Below are 23,629 nucleotides of genomic sequence, written 5' to 3' on the forward strand. Positions count from 1 at the left end.
GGAAGAGGCAAACCTTTGCTACATTAATTAACCATTGGGAATTGGACATCTTGGGTTATCTTCACAATACATCAGGCTTCCATTCAATGAGTGCAATGTGTTGAATGCCAACCTGCCCCAAACAATTCTATTCATCTCCCTCTTTCTCCTTCCTGCTTCTCTCTGCTTCTAGGAAACTATGTCCTCTAAAAATAAAAATCAAGAAAACAAACAAATAAAAATATTGAAAATCCTCTTCCTATTCTCCCCCCTGTGAAGAGTAAGGAGTAAGAGTCATTCCAGAACTTACTCTAAAGGAGCCCACCTTGTGCTCTGATTCCATCAAGATAAAAATGTTTCCCAGTGTGAACCCGGTGGTGGCGTTCTTCACAGCCAAGCCATGGGCTCTCCGAGTGGGCAGAAGGTTTTGCTCGGCACCGTGCCCGCACAGTCTTGCCAGTCAGTATTTATCACCCTTTCTTTTCTTCTCTTTACACAGTTGCGGGTCAAGGGAACAGCAACAGCGCCTTTTTTGTAGAGAGTAGGATTACTCCTAGGAGGAACTCAGTGTGGTGCAAGCCACTGGTTCACCAAAGCTGGATATCTGGCACCTTCTAAACAAGCTTTTTATTGAATTTATTTCAGGCCAGCTATTTGCCCTGGGTCGTTCACTGGATTGTGTTTTCTTTCAAACCTGGCTGTACAGCTTAGAGGTTTGTCTTTAAAGGCCCACGCTGGCTTGATGCATAGTAACCATTGTGAAGCTGACAGCTGTCCCTAATTTTTAATATGAGCTGAAAGACAATGTTACACACTCAAAAGAAGGTTGGGGACTGTTGTCTGCTAAGGTTCTCACTCGATTAGACAGAAATCTATTAGACAGGCTGAGCGTGGCTCCCTTGCTGTTAGCAGTGAGCCGTGAGTGCCAGAGGCCTTGAGCTCTTAGTGTTGCCCTGTGTTCTGAATTCCCGCAGCCCGGGCCCCCTCTCTTATGTGTGGGTTCCTCAGAAGCTGGTGGAACTCTTCCAGCTACAGGGACCTGCAGCTCTTTCAGAGTCCTTTGGCTCTCTGGTCAAGGCTTTCCCCTTTGCCTTTGTGGTTTCGGCTCCTTGCAGCTATTTGCCACCCCCCCACCTCCATCACCTCCACCCCCTCCACCCCCTCCCCTGCCCCTCGCCCCTCCTCCTTTCTCCTTTTCTCAGCTCTCTACGGCTCTCCCTATTCTGCACTTTTTCTGCTCCTTGTCACTTTGAGGAACCCTTAGCAACCATAGCTTCGAGGTGTGTTTAGGGCTAGTGGCCCCGACGTTATCTGCTCTTGGTGCAACCAGCTAAGCCGACCCTACCCCAGAAGATCGTGAGTTGGCCATAAAACCACCCAAAAGGTGGTACTGCAGTGTGTGCACGAAATAACAGTGGCCGCGGCCGGTGTGTCCAGCTTCTGTATCCAGTCACACGTGTGTGCAGTGTCCTGTCTGCTAACAACAAACTTTTTGTTTAGTCGTGCCAGACTGCACAGGTCACTGGACCTGTCTACTGCGATTGTCCTAGGTGGGCATATCTGTAAGTTGGATAGGGACACCTGGAACAGTTATAGGTTTGGGAGTCACCTGAAGCTGTTGTGGTCGGAGCCGCTGTGGGATGTCTGGGGTCTCCTGTAGACAGCTCTTTAAGCTTCCGTGGAGTTGGTGAGTTTGAAGTCACAGTTGCTACTACAACTTCTGACGAGAATTTAGGAGCTGTGGCAATGTCACTCACAGTCCGGCCACGTTTGAGGGCCACAGCAATGGCTGTTGATCTGCTCTGTTTGGGTCCCCTGGGGAAGGATGACAACTGTCAACCAAGCAGCCAGCCAGCTCCTGCCAACCCCCGACAGTCTCCGGAGTTTGAAGGGAAGCCAGCAGATGCTGAGATGTGCTTGTAAACAAGATCCAACATGGAATTAGCATAGTCCTCCCATGAACTCTACCCAGCATGTAGCTCATGGCCAAACGCTGCCACAGAGTAAGAAATGCCTGTGTGGGAAGGTCCAGGCTCCCTTGCCATTGTCTTAAGTGTATCAAGCACAGGAAGCACTTCCCGTAGTCACGTCAGACACAGGAAGAAAACACTGAGAAGAAACCATGAGAATCCACGCACATCCAACTTTTAGAAAAACCGAGGAAGTTCGTTTAATTGGTCGACTTTCACTGTGATGATAAAGTGACCCTCAGCCATTTCCCCTCTCTGTCTTTTATGTTTCCGACTTCCAAATTTAGTTTGGCTTTTGTAATAAAATGGCCGTTTTTAGTAAATATCATAGACTAACAGCTGGGTGGGTACCTGGGCTTGGTTGCTGGCATCTATATGAGACAGGTAGCTAGGTCCCTGGCCAGGGCACTCTGGGCATTTTCCTGCAGGATTTTAATACTGTTGGGCCTCCCACAATGAAAGTGGAGGCAGCCTGGGACATTAGCTGTGAAAGAGCCTCCCTCCTCAGGAAAGAACAGGCGGGTCCGCCTCACAGCCAGTCTTTGTCTCTCTCGACCACTGTTTCATCTTGTCTGTACATTGTAAGACTGCCACAGAGTAGGGAGAGAAAATTAAAAATTTTTTCTTTCCCGAGTTTAGTTAAATTGTAATAAACTGTTTTCTTTACCCGTTTCCTGTCTCTCAGAGGCAGAGCAGAAGGATTACTATAAATCTGAGGCCAGCCCCAGTTATATAATGGGTTCCAGGCCAAATAAGGCTACATAGAGGGACCCTGTAAATAAAAAAGAAATGAACAAAATGAAATAAATGAATTAAAGAATATGGTGAGAAATTACCCTGGGGGCCTGGCCACAGCTGTGGACTTGAACTGCCCTGGCAGGAGGAAGACTGAGCCTATCGCTTTAAAAAAAAAAAAAAATATATATATATATATGCTTTACCCTTTTATTCTATTGGACTTTTCCACCAGGAAAACCAGGCCTAAGAACTTATGAAACACAACATCCCAAAGAAAGGGCGCAACATCTGCACCTAGACACCATAACCAGGAGAACCTCTAACATCGAGACAGCAATGGTTCCACTAGCCTGTCAGCTGACCGCCCTGTGTGCATGTCGAGGGACCGACAGGCAGAGAACTCCCAACTCTCCCGGGAGCTTCAGCTCAGCTTGTCCCCATTGTAGACATGGCCGACTGCCATCCGTCTGTCCATCTCCTGTTTGTTCATCTGGACCTGCTCCATACATCTGCTCACTTGTCTGTCTGAGCCTGGTTCAGGGCTTTTCCACTCCAGTATCCACTGTTCCCCAACTTGTTTCTGCAGCTCAGCTCAACCCCGAAGCTCAGAACTGCTCTGATGTTGTACTGGGCTCAGTGATAATATCTTCAGCAGCTCTGCTCTCCTCCCCAGGGAACCCTCAGCAACCCTCCCAGCTTCCTCCTCCGCCTCTCCTTAGTCCTCTCTAGAATGCGCTGGACTCCGCTGTGGCTCCTTGAGTCATTGGGTAACCTGCATACTACAACCCACACCTTCTCTCCATACACACATGTACATTCTCATGGTGATGTGTGGCGTGTGATCTGAGAGTTATTTGTAGTTAAGATCAGAATAAAAGAACTTCTGTTTGGCTTGGCTGGCTCTCAGGGGAAATGGAAACTTCTTGGCAAATTGCTGCCATGGAAGGTGGTTTGTGAATTTATAATTCTAATCTCATGGAAAGACAAATGTGTCATCTGTGTTTCTGACAGTCGCCCACCCTCAGTACAGTTTACCTTGACCCTGAGCCAGAGCAGCTGTGTGGTACTTCATCCACCTAGTCTAAGCCTGCACCTTCAGAGCAGATTAAGTGTTTCAGAACAGACAAAATTTGTGTTTAAGAGGCAGAGTTCATGAACTTGGGGAAAAGGAATAGATGTCTTTGGGTTTGGGGTATTGCAAGTTGACTGTCCAAGTTCACATTCCAAAGGTGAACCAGACTGGGTTTAGGTTGCATTTTATTTCCAGCAAAAGTGTATACGTCAAGCCTTCGACAGAGGTCGATGTCAACCCCAAACAGTGCTGGGACATGGGTCTCCCCTGGATCTGAGGTCTCTCTTGGACCCTTAGATGGCAGCGGAGAAACAAAGAAAGGCACCAGAGATGATCCCCATGGCCGCTCTCTACACTCCTTCCCACTGAGCCGGCCAAGCCAAGTGAGAAACAAAATTAAGCACACACTTGTCACTGGGAATCTTATCTTTTAGATTTCAGCCTTTGGGGGAATCAATCAACATGTAGTAACGTTTTCCTACAGAGAAAAAAAAATCCACGGGTATAAACATTCCCCCAAACAACTTTAAATATTTACAAAATTACTTATAGTTATTTATTTTCAGCTGAGTGCTGTGGCACACACCTACAGTTCTACATCTGAGGGCTAAGATGGGAGGATTCTGTTTAAATACTCATCAAGAAATCACGATACTGTGTGCACGGGAACCTAAGAATTCTCCATGGTTCACATGGATGGAGTCTTACTTGGGGGTCTGTGCACCCTGGCGGTAGCCTACGGGGCTGCGATGTTGGCAGGAGTGAGAATTATGAACATGAAGGTTGTCATAGACAAATATTTAGAAATGCACCTGGTACTTGTAAGGAAGATGTCTACACTCAAAACGTGCAGGAGAAGTGGGCAAGAGAGATCATCACCACGTTCAAGGCATTCTGCCGAGCAGCAGTTAAAAAGGATTAAAACAAAAAGTGGAAATAATGCCGGAAGTTCATGGATGGGAGGTCAGAGCAGAAGGCTTAACCTGTGCGAGTCTGTAGGTTCAGTACCCAACAGCAGAATACAAAAGCCAAACCAAACAGCCAACAGACAAAAACCAGGTAGGTTTTGCACTTTATAATGGGATTTATTTGGGGGAGATTGTATTGCTGTTAATACGTGTACGGTTGAATAATTTTTAGTGATTGCCTAATAGAGTAAAAAGAAAAACAAGTGTGTTCAAGGTCTTTCTAAAGTAAAGAACAAGGTGTTGAGGTTTCACAATTGCAAGTCTGTACAAATATTTGCTTCACCAAATTAGGCAAATAAAATTGCTTCATTATTCACTCACAAGGTGTAAAAAAAAAAAACCTGTACACTAAGAAAAAATCGTGAAACAAAACAAAATAAAAATCCTCCTTTCTAATTCATATGGCAAGGCAACAAAGTTTCCATCCTGTCCACAAAGAGCAGACTGAGAACACTACGAACCCCTCCATCAATGTGGAAAGTACTACAACTTGTCAGCATTTGCCCAAGATTATCTCACCCCTTGGTCTACATTTCGATATCTAGCAATAATTTATTTTATAAAACCCACACTGATTATCTTTCTACTTCTTTGTTTAATAGATATTATCTTGCCATATTCCTGTTGCCATTACCAAATACTACAGGCTGAGATCTCTACAAGCCCAGAAGACCCTGGTCAGCTAATCAGTCTTGTTCATTAGATGGCTGCTAGTGCCGAAACCACATTTTGCACACCAGTAGCACTTTACACACGTGAAAGAGAGCTTTAACACATCGACTCTAAACCTAGGTTCGTGTCATTGGCGTATGCACAACTCTGCAGGTGTTACTTCATTTTGGTTTTGTGGCCCACAATTGCTTCAAATTGAATATTCTGTATACGACTTATAGCTTTTAAGGCACGTTCAGGAAGAAACCTACATTAAGAAAAAAAGATAAGAAAATTTCAATGTACAGTTTTGATACTAGCATTCTCCCCCTCACCCCCCATCCCGTCAATTTAAAAATGTCCCGAAGCTTACCTGACCTGAATTCAGTTTTCCTCCATTATCTGCTTCTTCCTTAGTTTCTTCCCCATCCCCCACCACCACCTACACTGACCTATGCTAGATCACCACTCTTTCATAATAGTAAAATTGTATGAGATCTTATACCAACAATGATCTAAAAACTGAAGCTATGAACTCACTGCTGAGTCGGTGAATTCTGGCACCAAGAACTCAGAATCCATGATACACACACCCTTCCTCCCCTTCTTATGTTCAGGATACCCATCACTTTATGAAAGGGAAAACTAAGGAGCCTTTGAAAGCCTGTTGCCTCTGAGCATATTGCTGTGCCAAGCCAAGTGCTGCCACAGCTGGCCAGAAACCACCTGCTGTCTACAATAAAATGTGGAGGATTTACATGGGCTGGATAGTGAAGCTCGCCAGAGGGTTAGTCAACCTGAGCTGACGGGTGAAGGAAGAGCAAGAGTGTACCGAAGGAAGGAGGCAGAAAGAGCACGCTCTACACAGAAAGCCGTATTTCAAATTACACTGGTATTGCTAATGCAAGATTTACTTCCCTGTCAGCCCCTGGGCAGAGAGAGGGTGGGAAGACGCGGGGGGTGGGGGTGGGGGTGGGAATGAAGGGGTGAGGATGACCCGGCTGTGAGGACGACAAGGGTCAGAAGAAAGCTTCTGCAGACCTTTGAACAACTCCCCCAAAGACTAGTGATTGCCTCTAGTGAGTGCGAAACTGTCTCTCTCTAAAAGGAGTTAAATGTAAAGAGCAACAAGAAGCCCTGTTGCCAGAAACAAATCACACTGCGCTCTCTACAAAGAGGCAAAGGCTTTGAGGGGCCTCCTTGTCCAGGGTTACCGCTCTCATCCCAGGCAGAACAATCAATCATATTTATATCATGGTCATATACATGCCTGGTCCTGTTTGGGGATTTTCCCACTCTAATGAGACCTGTTTTGAGCTGTGTAGAGGAAATTTGTTTCATGGGATTTTGCTGTCTTTGGGGCTTGTGAGCCTGGGAAGGAAAGAAATGACTCCATGCTAAGGTTCTTGGATTCTAAATGAAGTGATGTAAAAATCACATGGAAGTGGATTGTGAGACATTTAAGATGCATACTGTCACAAAGAACTGCAAACACTGAGCACCCAAGTGTTTGGGGGGGATGGCCACACAAATGTGGGGACCTGAGTTTAATCCCCATAAGCCACATAAAAAGCTGGGCATGGTGGTGTGCATGTAACCCCAGTGTTGGGGGATACGGGGTCTGGCACATCCCTGCTGGTGGACATCTATCCTAGCCTAATTGGTGAGTACAGATCTCAATGAAAGACCCTGTCTCGAAAGAAAGAGAGAAAGCAAGGAAGGAAGGAAGGAAGGAAGGAAGGAAGGAAGGAAGGAAGGAAGGAAGGAAGGAAGAAAGAAAAAGAGAAAGAAAGAAAGAAAGAACAGAAGGAAGGAAGGGAGGGAGGGAGGGAGGGAGGGAGGAAGGAAGGAAGGAAGGAAGGAAGGAAGGAAGGAAGGAAGGAAGGAAATCCTGCCTCCACCTGCACCCACATAGACACCACACACATACACATGAATACACACACAGAGCCCTTATGATGTCTCCATAACCTGTATGCTTTAAAATGTCTTTCCTTCAATTTGCATAGTCTTGAGCAAAATTTGGGCAGAGACAGGATGTATTTTACAAAGGGAATCGGGGACTTGAGGGCTCATTTTCCTCCTCTGGAATGAGTAAGGCAGTAACAAGGGAGACTTAATTTTCACTCCAGGCATAGAGAGTTTCCATAGCAACAGTCACATCTGAAAATCTCTCTGTAATAACATTTCTGTTTGTGTGTTAGTATTTCAGGGTTCTACACTGTACTTACTTTTCCAGTACTAGAGAAATACTGATATAGGATGGGACGAAGATCATCTTCTTGTTGGTAAGTATTCCGTCTATCAGGCTTCTTGCGACTTCACTTGTCTCTAATACAGGCCACAGCCTGATGGGAAGAGGGGAAAGAGTTCATCTCTGTTTATACTGCATTTCTTCATCTGGGTGCTGGGATCGGACCCAGCACTTCACACACACTAAGCATGCACTCTACCCCTGGGATAAAACCCCAGTCCCTCAGTTTTTATTGTTTTTAATTAATGAACAAAGGATATTAACCCATCTCTTCACCAAATTTAGAATTAGGCTTTAAAATGTCTCAGGATTCCCTTTATGAATGTCACCCCCCCACACACACACTTTCTACATCCCACGCTGATACCTTGTTATCACATTCTTATACTTTCAAGTCCAGTATGTGTGTGTGTTGGCTCACCAGGTCAAAATAATTGAATCATGACAAAGTACAAGGTGGGAAGGAACAGGGGAGTGGGGGACAAAAGGGTGTGCCAAGGATGAATCACGAGATGTTTCCAGGCCTCTTGGATGTAAAGAGACTATTCTACAGCTGAGCACACCCCTGCTCTGTGTGGGTATCCCGTAGAGCTGTATTGTTTTGAGGCGTTCAGTAGTTAAGATTTGCTTCTGACTTGTTTCTCCCGCAGTTTTATGGGAATTTAAGATTTGTGTAAGTTACAGCTTTTTTATATATGCCACATCTGCTGGCATGGCATTCCTTGATCCAAAGGTTGTGCCCATATATCATTGAGAAATGCTCATAACCTGTGCCCAGTGGAAAATCTTGCCCATTAATGAAAATAATGAGAGAAAAACCAAAGCATAAAAATGGGTTTGAAATGTCACACCAAGGTTGGCATGCCTAGGTGTGGCTGAGTAAATGTTAGAGCTTAATTCCCTGAGACAGTGTGAGGTTTCTGAAGGCTCAAGTGTGAGTGAGATGTCTGTGTTTGCGGACTAGCAAACCATCACATGGCAATGGAAATCAGTACTTTTTAGACCATTGGGACTCTGTCTCTTCCCTTTTTAATTTTGCAATGGAGTCGTCAATCCAGACTTAGAGCCACACCTGATAGAGTACCTTAATGTCAGTTCTAGAGGAAGAAATTCAGGGTTCAGTAGCCTGAGTGAGAACATCCCCAAGCCCTGTGCATTGCTGTGTCTGCAGCTATGGTTGCTCTAGGGCGACCGACCGCCAATCTTACAGAGTTTTTATTTTTCTTCCCTATTTTGTCTTCCCCTGGAGTGGCAGGGCACTCCTGGCCAAGTGCATCAGACTGAGTACTTGTCAGGATTTTTAGGAGACCCACTCTCTCATGTAAGAAAGCTGTTAGGGGTTGAGATGGTGCCACAGGATTTACTTAAATAAAGGTGACATATTGTTTTTTGTTTGCTTGGTTTTTTTGTTTGTTTGTTTGTTTTTGTTTTTGTTTTTTTGAGACAGGGTTTCTCTCTGTAGTTTTGGTGCCTGTCCTGGATCTCATGCTGTAGACCAGGCTGACCTCTAACTCAGAGATCTGCCTGGCTCTGCCTCCCAAATGCTGGGATTAAAGTCATGCGCCACCGCCATCCAGCGGTGACATACTTGTTAAATACCTATGACCTACTCAAGGTGTCAATGTCTGGGAGGGCTCCAGCTTCAAGGTCAGCATAACTAACCCCATCTCACCTTGTGCTTGGGTTTTTGGTGAAGCCAGTATTTACGAACACAGGGCACAGACATGAAGTTTTAATACCAGTTTTCCCCAAGGTTTCAAGTTCTGCAGTTAGCGCTCTGTGGAAGCCAACAGCAGCAAACTTGCTTGAGCTGTGAGAGAAAAATCAGCCATCAGCAAAGTTGTAGGACAGTCTCAGTCCCCTGTGAGAAGACGGCTTTGTTTGTTTAGGGCAAGAAGACCCAGGGCCTGCTACTTACAGTTTTTCTGAGAGGGTAAATGAGCGTTTGTTTTTATTTTCTTATGTGATTAAGCAGAATTTTGAACATGCCCAGTACCTTTTTTTCTTTTGGGGTCCTGGGAATTGACCCCAGGGATCTGCACATGCTGAACATGTATTCAACCATTGCCACACCCCAGGGCCCTGTTCCTAATTTCTAACTACAAGTATAGTAAAACAACCACTTTACAAACAGGCTTCATGTTTTCTATTCTGTATGTGGCCGTTTCTATGGTCCTGTCAACCTTACAAAGTTTTCTTAATCTTGGTTTATTACTGTTTTATCTTTAAAAGTATGAGTCAGTAAAAGACATTGAAAACACTATGAAACCAATATTGACAAACTGTTGTGGGATGGTATACATCTCTCCTGTCTTGATTAATTGGTTGATGGCTTCTCTGTTGACATTGGTGGTCTTTCTGGCTTCTTAATGCCACTGAGTATTTGGAGTTAAAGAACTCCAGATGGTGTGGGTGTGGGTGGGTTTGTATGTGCAATCTTTAATACCAGATTCTGTATTGTTTCTCTGATTATAAAATGTTGATAATAAAATATAAGGCTGCTTTGGGGATTCAATAAAATAGGATAGGAATAGTAACTTATGATTTACAAGGATCTGTACAAGTGTTAATTTCTGTTTTGATCCAGGTGACAAAAAAAAAATCAGTGTTAAAGGTTCGTTCTATCTGTCTGTCTCTCTCTGTCTCTGTCTCCTGTGTGTGTGTGTGTGTGTGTGTGTGTGTGTGTGTGTGTGTGTGTGTATGTGTGTGTGTCTCCTGTGTGTGTGTATAATGGAAACCTGAGCTATGTTGAAATGTAACTCACCTGTGACCATGTTCAGTGTGAGAAATTGTTTAGTCTGCAGTTAAATTTAGTTTTGAGTGTGCATATAAAGAAGTAACAACCTATGCACCCACTGCATCCAAATATCTTGGTAAAATTGTTCCCGGGATTATTATACAGCAGAAGCAGGGAAATCAGATGCCATTCGCAGAGTTCACAGGGATGTGTTGCAGGTAGCATGTCTGTGTCCCCAGGACATGGTGTGTGGCGTCTGCGTCTCCTGGGGCGGCAGGGCCATTCTGTAATTCTTTCGCTCACACAGGTGTGCACCTAGGCCACGCTATACCTGTCAGCTTCTGTGTGCTTTTGTTTCCTAGTCTGCTGTGTGTCTTGTCCCCACATCCACTCATGTCAGGATACCATGGAAAGAGTCTAAGAATTTTAAAATAAAATTAGAGCCAATTTCCTGGTTTCAGAAGTCATTTGAAAGTTGTACTAACCTTCCATATACATTCCCTGTGTCCAAATGCCCAAGCTGGGGGCCTGAAGACTAAATCACCCCTCAGAAGTCCAAAAATGCAGAGCACCACTGCTATTGCTTAATACCTACCAATATGGGATGAGATAAGGAATCACTCCGTGGCCACATACTGAGGCCACTGTGACAATGTGGCCAGAGTTTCTTCTTAGCATCGATGGAAGAAGTGCTTTTATGATCTTCAGGTCCATGTAAAAAGAAAAAGAAAAAAACAATGACCTGGGCATTAGGCAGATCCCTAGGCAGGCCATTTCATTTCTGCTAAGGTAGAGGCTTTAGAAATTAAATAGTTGCAAGACTCTGTGGTCCCTTCTACACAAATGACCGAAAGGAAGGGTAAACCTGCTGGCTTGGGACAGCACTGGGAGCCGAGGACCTGTGCTAACGTGTCCCCTTCTTCTCTTCAGAAGGCGTCAAGTAGCTCTTTCCTGGACATGCCATCTAAGCAACATTACCATCATTTTCTTTTATAGTGCTAGGGATTAACCAGAGGACTTTGTGCATGCTAGACAAGCACAGTACTGCTGAGTTCCGAGCAACATTGTCAAGGGATAAATCCACAGATGTCAGACCTCAAGGGTAAGTTGGCATTCTACAAGTTCTTGGTTTCAATAGAATCTACTTCTATAAAGGCAACTGAAGAGCATAAGCTGAGTTCTGTCCTGGTCCACAGCCACCAGGCATAGTGAACAGACCTAAATCTCTTTCTTATAACAGTATATATGATACACTATGTTATGGGAAACAAAATATTTTTTTTTGTTTCCAAAAGAAGCCTCACTATGTAGTTAGAAATATAGCATCTTATGAGAATTTTATAGACCTACCCTTCAAATTCTGTGCAAATTCCTGGAGCCCAAACCAAATTCCGAACTAGCTCCTGCCTACAGATCTGTGAGGAGATAATGAACATTCGTGGTTGCTCTAAACCCCTATCTTTTGACATATTTTGTGACATAGCTATGATTTGCTATTAATTATTAGATTACTAATATACGAGGTCTCTGTATAGTGTGAGTGGCATGATGGCTGGATCACATTAGCATGCATGAGGGGCTGAGGAAGAATGATCTTCAAATCCATATTTGCTCCAGGAGCTACACTAATATCAAGGCCCCATGCTCTCTCCAAAGGGACTCACACTTCATTTTCTAACAAACAACCAATAGTAAAAAAATCTCCTGACTCATCTTTCTACACTCCCGCATTCCATGGATCTAATAGGCTTGTTTGGCCCATAGGCTGCATATGGCTGATATTAGCTATGAATACAAAATTGTGAACTTATTAAAACATTTTGAGATTTTTTTCTTTGTAACTCAATTGTGAACTTCTCAGCCATGAACTTTATAGATGATAATGTTATATCAAAATGTCACCTTATCTCAGAGCTTCAACCCAAAGTGTCCCCAACTCCTGCACACATCTGTTTAGTTATTTCGATGTCTTTTCAACTCTATATTTCTGTGAAAGGAGGCCACAAACGGAAGTACACAGCATATACTTTCTCTAAAACACTGGAAAGATGTACAGAGACAACTCTTAGCAAAAATAAACATTTTTCTGATGACCTAGAACATGCCGGGCTCTATGTTGGATTCTGTTTGACAGAACAAACCAGGTGGCTTTTATTTGAGTGTACCATGTCCACGTGAACTCTAAATCCTGATGCCTCTAAATCCTCTATGGCTCGTCTACTCAAACACATTACACAATTCCTGACTTTAAAAAAAAATCAAACAACTTTACATTTTTCCCATCCCAAATACTGTGAACGCAATGAGTTTCCAGCACTGAAGAGGTGCCAGACCAGCCAGAAATGTTTCTGACTCACTCACCCAAAAATGTCCTAGGATGTTGACCTCAAAGGTTCTGGTGATCTCCTCATCCTTGGTGCTAAGAAGGTCAGCTGGATATATCGCCCCGGCATTGTTTACCACGATTTCTACATCACCCACTTCTTTCTTTACCTTTTAAAATTAGGAAATGCACACACAGGGTGGGTTACTCTCACACGATCATGGGGCTGATAGTGATAGGGATTGATCGGATGGATAGAGGCATTTTTATGTCCTGTATTATAAGGACATATACTCCACTTTGTAACCAGGACATACACATCATGTATAGCTTGGCAATTGCACACTGTTAATGGGTTGTGTGTTCTGAGCTAACCACTGCACTTCCTACTCCTAGCCCAGAAGCCCCCAAAGGAGTACAAGGTTGATACCAGCAGAAACTAAGTGGATTCAACATTTCAAGAAATGCCTGAGTCCAATAACACACAGAGGGAGGGAATGGTGCAAGGGATGATAAAGAGAGGCACACAGACATCCCAAGTCACAAAACCGTGGCTGACTACAAGAGGGGAGACTGAGCTCTGGGGAGACTGCCTTTGTCCACACCCACTTCCCGGATAATCCACCGGCCAGGTGTGACCAGGAAGCCGGATATCTAGGGTATCAATCTGCCCCTCTCCTCTGGTTGCCAGCGTTCTGAGTACAGAACAGATCTAAGAGGCAATTTCTGTCTGTGCCCAATGGCTTCAGTGACAGCTTGGTCACAGTGCCATCTAGAGATTAGGGTTTTATTTTTCTGTTTGTTTTTTTATTCCCCTGCCTGAGGTCTCAGAGTTCAGACAGGAAGAAGCTGGCTCTAACAGTGACACAGAAGAAGAAGTGTCACTAGGTTGGCTAAATGGGCGAAAACCTGTAATTTCGTGCCCAGCACAGCATGGGTAGCATGAAAGCTTGTGAATTTAAGGTTTTAAGTAAATAATAATTAATGTTTGTGCTGGTAAACTAATGCTTAAGTTCTGACAAAATGTTTTTTAAGTGTTAAGTAATTAATCTTGGTTCCACTACCCGAGGCCACATGATCTTTTTCTGAGCCAAACCTTTCAAGAATGTGTTTACTTATCTGTAGAGAGGCTGGTGGGGTTTTAAAGTTAAATTAGGTTAAAGAAGGTGGTAGCTTATCAGAGGATTTGGTTCATTGAAGCACCTGATGTTTACTTTTTCTTAAAAAAAATGGTTATACTGGGATGGTGAGATGGCTTAATGGGTAGAGGCATTTTTTCTTATTTGCCAGAGTGACAACCCCAGGACCCACATTGTGGAAGGAGAGAACCTACTTTCAAAAGCTGTCATCTGAATTCCACATGCACATTGTGGGGTGTGCACCCCCTCCCACACACATGTACACATATACACATACACACGTACATACACACTAAATAAATACAATGTTTAACTTCATTAACTGTATGTTTTCCATACACAAACCAATAAAATCTCAGAGAGGAAATAAGTAAAGGCCTAGTAGAACAAAATGTAATTAAAAAAAAGCTAGAAAGGAAAATTTTCTGAAGATAAATCCTCTGTCATAGCTGCCTGTGGTGGTGCACACCTTTAATCCCAGCACTCGGGAGGCAGAGGCAGGCAGACCTCTTTGAGTTCGAGGCCAGCCTGGTTTACAGAGTGAGTTCCAGGACAGCCAAGGCTATGCAGAAAATACCTGTCTGGAAAAATCAACCAACCAACCAAATAAAAAAACACATAAACAAACAAACTAAACAGAAAGAAAGGAAGGGAGGGAGGGAGGGAGGGAAGGGCAGAGAGAGAAACAGAGACAGAAAGGAAAAAAAGGAAGGAAGGAAGGAAGGAAGGGATCTGTCATTTCCTCTGGGCCATTGCTCAGACTTCTGATGAAAGCAAATTTGATTGACATATGAAACAGCCACAGAGGCCAGAGCTGAGTAGATTTTAATATCAAGAAAGTCTATGTATGTCCTCCAGTCACACAGCAACTCCACTGAGCGCCTGGTATCTAGGCCACCCTAGAAAACCTTTTCATTCCCCAGTCCAGTGTCAGCTGATACCTGTGGTTATATGCAGACCCCTGCACCCTGGTTCTCACCTGATCCACAGAGTTGTAAATCTCCATCCGGTTGCTGCAGTCCACCACAAACACGTGCACAATGGCCCCCAGTTTCCGGCATTCGGCTGCAGTTTCTTCAACACCGCGCTTGGGGGGGGGGGATGGAAGAGAGGGAGGCAAATTCAAGGAAAGATAAGCACTGGAGGAGAAATACTCTAAAATCCTTGTCCCATAAATCTCCTTAAGTGTAAGGGGATTTCTTGAACTAATTACAGCGACTTTACCTCCCGACCAGCACCAGCAAGGAAGAGAAACAAGCCTTTCCATTTAGGATTTTTGCAGCATTTCATCCTAGCCTGGGGCTTGCGTGTAGACGATTCATCTAGAGGGACACTGTCATAGCGTGAAGGGCATCCTCACAAGGTCAGGGGAGATGTCTGAGCACGGAGGGCAGAAGGAAGCCTGCTCCATCTCTGCAGCTCACACTTGGGGGAGCATCAGCAGGAGTGGGCAGTAAGGTGCTGAGCACGCCGCTCAGCAGTGATTCAGATTTTAGGTGGAAACTCTTGCCAACCCGTTGGGTGCCATTTGTAGCTGGAGAGTTTCTCTCCAGGTCCCCCCCCCCAAGCCCCCGCAGTCCCACAATCCACGTATAAAATAATCATTCAGACACTTATATTATTCTACTGACAGGCCTCGACAACTCGGATCCATCCCCCTGGTGCCAGGAGAGGAGAGACTCTTGTCTGAGAGAAGCTTCCACCAAGGAACTGTTACTACACCAGATAATCTACGGGTTGTTTATCCTTCTGGCATGTTGAGCGAAAAGGGCCAAGAGCCAGTGATTGAAATTGTGCACGAGTCCAGGACATGAAGTCCACTTATTTTTAGACCAAATTTAGACTAAATTCAGAGGTCTCTTACCTGAGATGAATGGTCCTAACGGTGTGTGTGTGTGTGTGTGTGTGTGTGTGTGTGTGTGTGTGTGTGTGTGTTTTCTCTGTTGTTTTAGACCAGTTGTCACTATCAATCTATCTCTTGCTTACTATGTGTACCCCAAGCAAGTCTCCGACTCTGGCCAGTCTCCAGCCTCATCCTCCTGAGTGTTGCAATTACAGGTGTGAGTCACTACCCTTGGATGTCTTAAGGTTTTTTTTAAAACCTCTATATGGAGAAAATATGAATTCTTTCCAAGTTTTGACATGTGTTGATTTTACAGGGAATATTATGAGGTTTAAAAGAATTTTTTTTGAATTATACTTTTCCCCACTTCTCTGTGGATGAAGAGTGAGGACGCCTAAGAAGGCCTCTCCTGTGCACACCGGGACAGAAGTGGTGTCGCCATCTTGTGGGTTTGGCTGGGGCTGGCTGCCTCCCTTGGGCCCCCTTTGCATTTCATTATCTTAGGCTCAACCACAGAGCAGTCTCAAAGAACAGACTTTACCAGGATTAAGACGTCACTACAAAACCACTGTCCCTGCAGAGAGTCTTGGGGGCTGCAGCACATGGCAACGGGCTGGGTGGGAGAGTTTTCCACTGACTGGCTTCAGCCGGAAGCCTGCTTACTTCCGCTGCCCGATCACGCCCCAGACCTCTAGATCTGAGGTCTGTAGAGATTGGCAGTGACCAGAGCTTCAAGCAGGTGCTTTGAAGAAGAAACGATTTATCACTGTCCCCTTCTGTAGCAGCACAGCCACTGGCCAGCTGGTCGTGTTCCTGTAATGAACCCTCGTCCCAGCGAGCTCACGGTAGCAATCCTAATTAAACTCGTTAACACACACACACACACACACACACACACACACACACACACACACACACACAAAAGACGTGAAAGCAGAGGGAAGCAGCTAGAAAGGGGGTCAGCAGGAGTGGGAGGGGGCAGGAGATGATAATGGGGTGAGGTGTGAATATGATCAAAACACACATGTGTGTGATGAAACCCCTTGTTATGTATGGCTGATATTTTCTAGTAAGAGCTTACAAAACCCCTCCGGTGTTACGGCGGATTTGGAGCATGGCAGAATGTAGCTCTATTTTGCACATGAAGCACCTTCTTTCTGTAGGGTCAAGTCCTCTCTGCCCCGCGCTTCGCTCATCTCGGTGTTCTGATTTTATTAGTGTACAAAATAGTAGGTTTCGCGGTGGCATTTCCATAGACACACACGAGAGACCCTGACAGTCCCATGCTTGCTGTCCTCTCCTAGTCCCTGGCAGCCCCCCTCTCCTGTCTTCTGTTATAATTCTACCTGTAGCCAAGGCTGGCTTCAAGCTCGCAACAATCCTCCTGCTCGGCCCCTCCAGGGCTGGGACTGCAGCAGAGCGACCATGTTCGGCAGAGCCTTCCCTTTGTGAGCCTGACATCATGACCTCCGGTTTCACCCTCTTTATTTTATCCCAATTGTAGAGATTAAAGAATAATAATAATAATAATAATAATAATAATAATAATAATAAGTAGTAGTAGTAGTAGTAGTAGTAGTAGTAGTAGTAGTAGTAGTAGTAGTTGAGATAAGTTATGTGGCTCGCCTAATTTCAGCAGCTTGGAAGCTTCCTAGCTCCTACAGCTCTTGTTATCAAGTTGTACACCATGGTAAGAACAAACAAAACAAAACAAAGCTCCTACAACAGTCCTCCAGCTTATTAGTTCCATCTGGTCAACCTGTGGCACAGATCTTGCAAGGCTCTGGGGGATTTATTAAAACTTCGAAAAAGGAAAACAAACAAGAAAAGCTAAATCAAATAACTAAAGAAATACATGCCTTGTTATTTGGTGACTTTAAAGGTTGGCAGGAACATGCATTACCTTATTGATATCCCACAGGACCAATCTGCTTTTCCGCTTTGCAAATTCATACGCAGTCAGTCTGCCTATTCCGTGTCCAGCCCCAGTGATGAGAACAGTCTGTCCGGCCACAGATTTTCTTCTCCGGGGAATGAAAAACTTTACCAGTGACTCCAAGTAGGAGTAGATGATGATGCCTACCAGCAGGAGAAGTTCTAGGACAATGTGCATGGTTCCACACCACCCTCTCCCTTCGGCTCTGTTCTCAAAACAGACACCTCTGCACAGAGCTCCACAGAGAGTCCTGTCAGGTATTACAGGCTGCAGGAGGTGAGGTAAGCTTTGCCTTCTGCCCCTGACAAATCAGATGCACCTTTGGGTTTTGAAATGATGCCAGTTTCTAACAAAGGCTCAGCACAGGTCAGGGAACCCAGCAGTATGTGCCCTTTGGACCAGCTTATCGGAGAAGCGGTGTACCCTGTTTCAACACGAAGCTTCACCTCTCAGAGTTATTCTGGAAACATTGCGTCAGCTAATGGTCTATTCTCGTGGAAAGAACCGACTGTTTCATAGAACCTAAAATTCTCCTCAACCTCAGGGTTGCCATGTAAGCTTTGTCACCTGAGTCTGAGCCCCAGAATCCACAGTGGAAGTGGAGAACCAACTCTACATGCCCCCCCAACACGCCATAAAATAAAAAGGAGGAACCTAAAATACGGTTCAACAAAGCTTAGCTGTTCAACTCATGTGTTCACAGAAGTTCAGCATTCAAGTTGTAACCGTCCTCTGCAAAGCCCCCGAGGCTGAGAAGAATGTTAGCTTATAGGCAACAGCTCTCTCCATGATAACACTGGGAACATCAGGAGACCAGGTGTTACAAATCCCCTCTTAAAAGTGCTGGGACCTCTGTCTTGGCCCAGGCTGTGGTAACCAATCCTGTGGGCTAGGTGGCTTATTGCTCCGAGTCCTAGAGGCTGAGTAGGCCAGGGTGTAAGTGTGCTGTGTGTTGAGTGGGAACTGGCCCCTTGGCTTACAGACAGTGTCACCTCACTGTCAGTACATATAACAGAGTGAGGAAGGGGTTCTCTGTGGTCACATTTATAAAGGCCATAGGTGGTCATCGTGACTAAATCATCTCCCAAAGTTCCTACATCCTAATGCAATCATATTAGGAACTAGATTTCAGCATATGAAATTAAGGGGGACTCACTCAGGCTAGAGTAATTTCTACTAATGAAAAAAAAATGAAAATAAACCCTGTCCATCAGTGGGTGGGTACATAAATAAAATATATTGGGCATATATACAATGGAATGATATTCTTCCTTTTAAGGAAGAAACTCAGATACGTACTACAACATGATGATCCTCAGTGATAACATACAAAATGAATACACCAGACACAAAAGCACAGATGTTTTATGACTCCTAAGAGAGTCACATATAGAGACAGAAGGCAGGAGGATGGCTGATAGAGACGAGGTGTGAGGGGAATGGGGTGTTACCATTTAAAGAGTACCATCTCAGGCCCAGCTGATAAGCGTTCTGAAACGGACCGTGGTGGCGGCCGCAGCAGTGGGAAGGCCCTAATTGCCCCTTAACTGCACATTAAAGTGTGGTCAAAGTGGTAAACTTCAGCTCACACACGTGGGACTCCAGCCACCCCATTTATTTTCTCTGTGTTGCATTTCCCTTATCTAGACCATACAGGTTCAGAATAAAGCATGCTTTATCAAGCACGAACTTCCAGCACATACCATGGACTCAACACACATCCACACCAGAGCTGTAGGAAGCTGGGTGCATGGCACTTCCTGTAATTCCAGCCTTCAGGATGTAGAGACAGGAGGATTGAAAGTTTTAGACAAGCTAGGAATAACAATGAAATTCTATATCTCTATCCACAAAGCTCCCCAACAAAGCCGAAAAGCAGAAAAGAATGAAATAAAAAGCGTGCACGCAGACATGCAGACGTACATAGACACACCCATGCAGCATGCAAGAAATTTTGCAAGTAGTAAATGGTTATAGAAATCAAGTAAATAGTAATGGTTTGAAGTTATCAAGCCCATTTTTAGGCATATATTTATTTACTCCCCACAGGCTGTGTTTGGTGAGATATTATTAAAGTCTGCAGTGGGAGCTGGAGAGATCTGGTTTCAAACAAAACAAAAAACAACAAACAAAACCTTCGACTCTATGTCTTGGAGCTGGAGAGCTAGCTCAATGACAGGAGCGCTTGCTGCTCTCCCAGTGGACCTGAGTTCAGTTCTCAGGACCCACATTTGGCAACTTACAACCTGAAACGCCAGCTTCAGGGCACCTGACACCTTCTCTCATTCCTGCTCCTGGTGCCTGAACACACATGTCACAGAAACACACAAACACATAAGTAAAAATAATAAATCTTTAGTGTTTTCTTTGACGAATCTATTTTCTCTATCGTGTCTTCAGTGTCAGAGATTCTCTGTTCCATCTCTTGCAATCGGTTGGTTATGCTTGTTTCTGTAGTTCCTGTTCATTTAGTCAGGATTTCTATTTCCAGCATTCCCTCAGCATGTGTTTTCTTTATTGTCTCAAATTCATTTTTCAGATCTTGGAATGTTTCTTTCATCTGTTTAATTGCTTTTTCTTGGCTTGATTTGATTTCTTCCCATTTTTTGTTCATTTTTTCTTCCATTTCTTTAAGGGAGTTTTTTATTTCCTCTTTAATGGAGTTTTTCATTTCCTCTTTAAGGGAAGTTTTTATTTCCTCTTTAAGGGAGTTTTTTATTTCCTCTTTAAGGAAAGTTTTTATTTCCTCTTTAAGGTAGTTTTTCATTTCCTCTTTAAGGAAAGTTTTTATTTCCTCATTGAGGGAATGTTTTATTTCTTCTTTAAGGGCCTCTATCATCTTCTTAAAGTCATTTTTAGGGTTGATTTCTTCTGTTTCTTCTGTCATGGTATGTTTAGGTCTTGCAGGTGTAGAATCACTAGGTTCTGATGTTGCCATATAGGTCTTTATGTTGTTGCCTGTATTTTTGCACTGGCGTCTACTCATCTCTTCCTCTGTGCGGTGCAGGTGGTGTCTGTGTCTGAGAGTGCCTCTCTTGTTCTAATTTTTAGTCTTGGTTTAGTAGTGGTTCTTGGTTAAATTGGTGCTATTGGGCTATTTCTTCAGGGGCAGCTGATTTCGATCGGTGAATTATATACTTATGATTCTGGTGATCTGGTTTGGTGGCTGGGTAGCACCTTCTTCTGTGTTCCCAGGTCACGTTTTGTTCATTTGTCAACTCCTCAGCTGATCTTGTTTCTTCAGACTTTAAACTGTAGGCATCTGAATCCTCTCCCAGATGGGTTTCAGCTGAGCAGGGTAGTCTCACCAACACCTCCAAGTTGTTGGGTTTCACAGGATCAGCAGCTGGGCCCTGAGTTGTCCTCAGAAGGAGTGTCCAGATTCATTCTGGTTCTGACCCACGGAGATAGCTTCTTCCCCAGATGTTGGGGTTAGGGGCGTCCCTGTTCCAAGCTGCCTCTGCTTGTCTCCGTCCCTGGGCCTGTCTACCTCTGCAGTCCGCCGCTGGGCCTGTATGTCCCTGTCAACTGCCTCTGGGTCTGTCTGCCTCTGGGGGCCGCCACCGGGCCTGAATGTCTCTGCTGGCTGCAACCGGGACTGAATGTCCCTGTTGGCCGCTGCCGCCGGGCCCGTTTACCTCATCGGGCCGCCGCTGGGCCTGTCTACCTCTGTGGGCCACCGCTGGGCCTGAATGTCTCTGCTGGCTGCCGCTGGGTCTGAATATCCCTGTCGGCTGCCGCCGCTGGGCCCGTCTACCTCCACGGGCCGCCGCCACAGGCCTACCTGTGTCTGCTTGTCTCCGTTGCCGGGCCTGTCTACCTCTGTGGGCTGCCGCTGGGCCTCATAAATCTTTTCTTTAAAAATCTGCAGTGGCTAGAGATATGGCTGAGTGGTTAAGAGTGCTTTGTGGTCTTGCAGACGACCTGGGCTCGGTTCCCAGTACCCGTAGCAGGAAGCTCACAACCTCCTGCAACTCCAGTTCCAGGAAATCTGGTACCCTCTTACAGCCTCCTCTGACACTTGCAGGGACCAGACCAGAGGACAGACACCATCCAAGTTCACACAGCCCTCACGTGCTTCAGAAAGGCAGCCTTAGATTTGTAGTGGGGTCCATATTTTACTTCTAGAGGACATGTGGTATCCAAGAGTTGAGAAACACTGAGAAAATGCAAAGCAGTTAAATTTTTCTCAAATAGCTGGGATGCTGCAAAGAGTCAGTCTGAGGGAACTTGGTGCATCATCTTTTTCTCTCTGTCCCCATTTTCTAATGGGCCAGAACATGTATGTTCTTCGTTTACCGGATTTTAACTGTTCAAAACAGATCTGCCTCCTGATTGAAAAACTTTTGCGGGGTGGGGGTGGGGGTGGTTGTGTGTTTTTATTCCTTTGGAGACAGAATCTAGCTATGTAGCTCATGCTGGCCTCAAACTCATGATCTTTCTGCCTCAGCCTCCCAAGTTCTGGGATGACAGGCATGTATCACCATATTAGGCCAAAATCATTGTCTGCAATATATTTTCATTGCAAGTTTAGTCTGGCCATGGTTTAGATCAATTGTTTGCTCCTGACTTGAATCTGGAAGCTTAAACACTAATTTTCTTCACAGCACATCCTAGGACAAGCTACTCTGTAAAAATTTCCCAACTAAACTGGAACCATTTCCATTATTTAGAGTCTTATTAAACTGAAATACTTTCTAAACTCTGTTATTTTATTTTCTTGCTCAAAGGTCCCTGTTGGCAGACCTATAGAGACATCAAGAAATCACTTAGATGTGTCCCTGAAGTTCAGAGGAGGGATCCAGGCTGGAAGCAACCTCGTGGGGGATGGTGACTGACATGGAATGTGTGAAGAGAAATGAAGGAAATTATTCTGTGTTTGGTCTTGGACACTTGTCAGAAGTGTCATTGGGGTGGGAAACACCAGTGAGGCTGACAAAGTGCTACCTTTCGCTTGCATTGACTCAACGGCATGTATTTAACAGAGCAAAAGGTCACGGGGAGATTAGGTGGGCTGATTTGGTCACTTCATAGACAGGAAATTGAAACTCATGACCATCTAGCCCAGTGGTTCTCAACCTTCCCATTGCTTACAGTTCCTCATGTGGTGACCCCCAACCATACAATTATTTTCATTGTTACTTCATAACTTTAATTTTGCTACTGTTATGAACTATAATGGAAATATCTGGTATGCAGGTGGTCTTAGGTGACCACTGTAAAACAATTGTTCGATCCCCAAAGGGATCATGCCCCACAGGTTGAGAATTTCTCAACTTGCACTAGATTCTAGCTTGGACTAGGCCATCCAGTACTCTACACTACCGGGCACCTAGAACTGGACAGAAGACCATGAAGTAAGAGGTTCATCTCCCTCAGTCTTTGACAAAGGATGACGAAGTAAAACAAGCCAAACCTTGTTAGTTCTACAGGAAATAAATGCTCTTATCTATTTTGAGGAAGATTTTGTGTCCCAAGAGGAGATAGACCTCACTCCACTGCTGACCTGTGTTTATTTTAGTTTCAGGATAACTTACACTGTGGCGTGCAGAGATGGTCCAGGTCCCACACTTCCAAGTGGAGGAACTCAGTGTCTAAACTGTAGTGTTTGTTCTAGGGTAAGCAGTTTCCTTCCCATCCTGGACATCTATATGCTGATTTTTTCAAATATATTTTGAATTCTGAAGAAAGTGTGGGTAAATGGAAATGGAAGCAGAGGACCTTTAGGGCAATCATTTATTCTTGGGACTTACACTAAAGTTATACTGTCAAAGATCAGCAAACTTGGGCCAAAGAAAAGGGCCTGACTTCCCACCATTTCTAGTCTTTGTTTCCAATAAAATGTTAGATTCTGGCAAGCCAGCAGGGCAGCTGGGACAAGGCAGACACTTAAGTAAGCAACTCAAGGGAGGAAGAAGTGACTTTTACTCGTGGGGTTACAATCTAAGACCAGCTCACCTGGTGATTCTGACCTGTGGTGAAACAGAGGATTATGGCAGAAGAGCCGGTGGGCAGGGCT

General features: G+C 44.7%; 1 protein-coding gene across 1 annotated transcript; it reads right to left on the bottom strand.

Moving 5' to 3' along the window:
• Positions 1-4,823: 4,823 nt before the first annotated feature.
• Positions 4,824-17,908, bottom strand: Hsd17b13 (hydroxysteroid 17-beta dehydrogenase 13). The gene is made up of 7 exons (XM_006975423.4): positions 17,578-17,908; positions 14,811-14,918; positions 12,731-12,862; positions 10,965-11,071; positions 9,305-9,442; positions 7,610-7,726; positions 4,824-5,646 (listed from the first exon to the last, which is right to left on the bottom strand). Exons 1-7 carry the CDS (start codon positions 17,785-17,787, stop codon positions 5,556-5,558), a joined length of 903 nt encoding a protein of 300 aa, XP_006975485.1. The 5' UTR covers positions 17,788-17,908; the 3' UTR covers positions 4,824-5,555.
• Positions 17,909-23,629: the final 5,721 nt, after the last annotated feature.

The sequence above is a fragment of the Peromyscus maniculatus genome, chromosome 10 (genome assembly GCF_049852395.1).
Source record: "Peromyscus maniculatus bairdii isolate BWxNUB_F1_BW_parent chromosome 10, HU_Pman_BW_mat_3.1, whole genome shotgun sequence".
Classification (NCBI taxonomy): domain Eukaryota; kingdom Metazoa; phylum Chordata; class Mammalia; order Rodentia; family Cricetidae; genus Peromyscus; species Peromyscus maniculatus.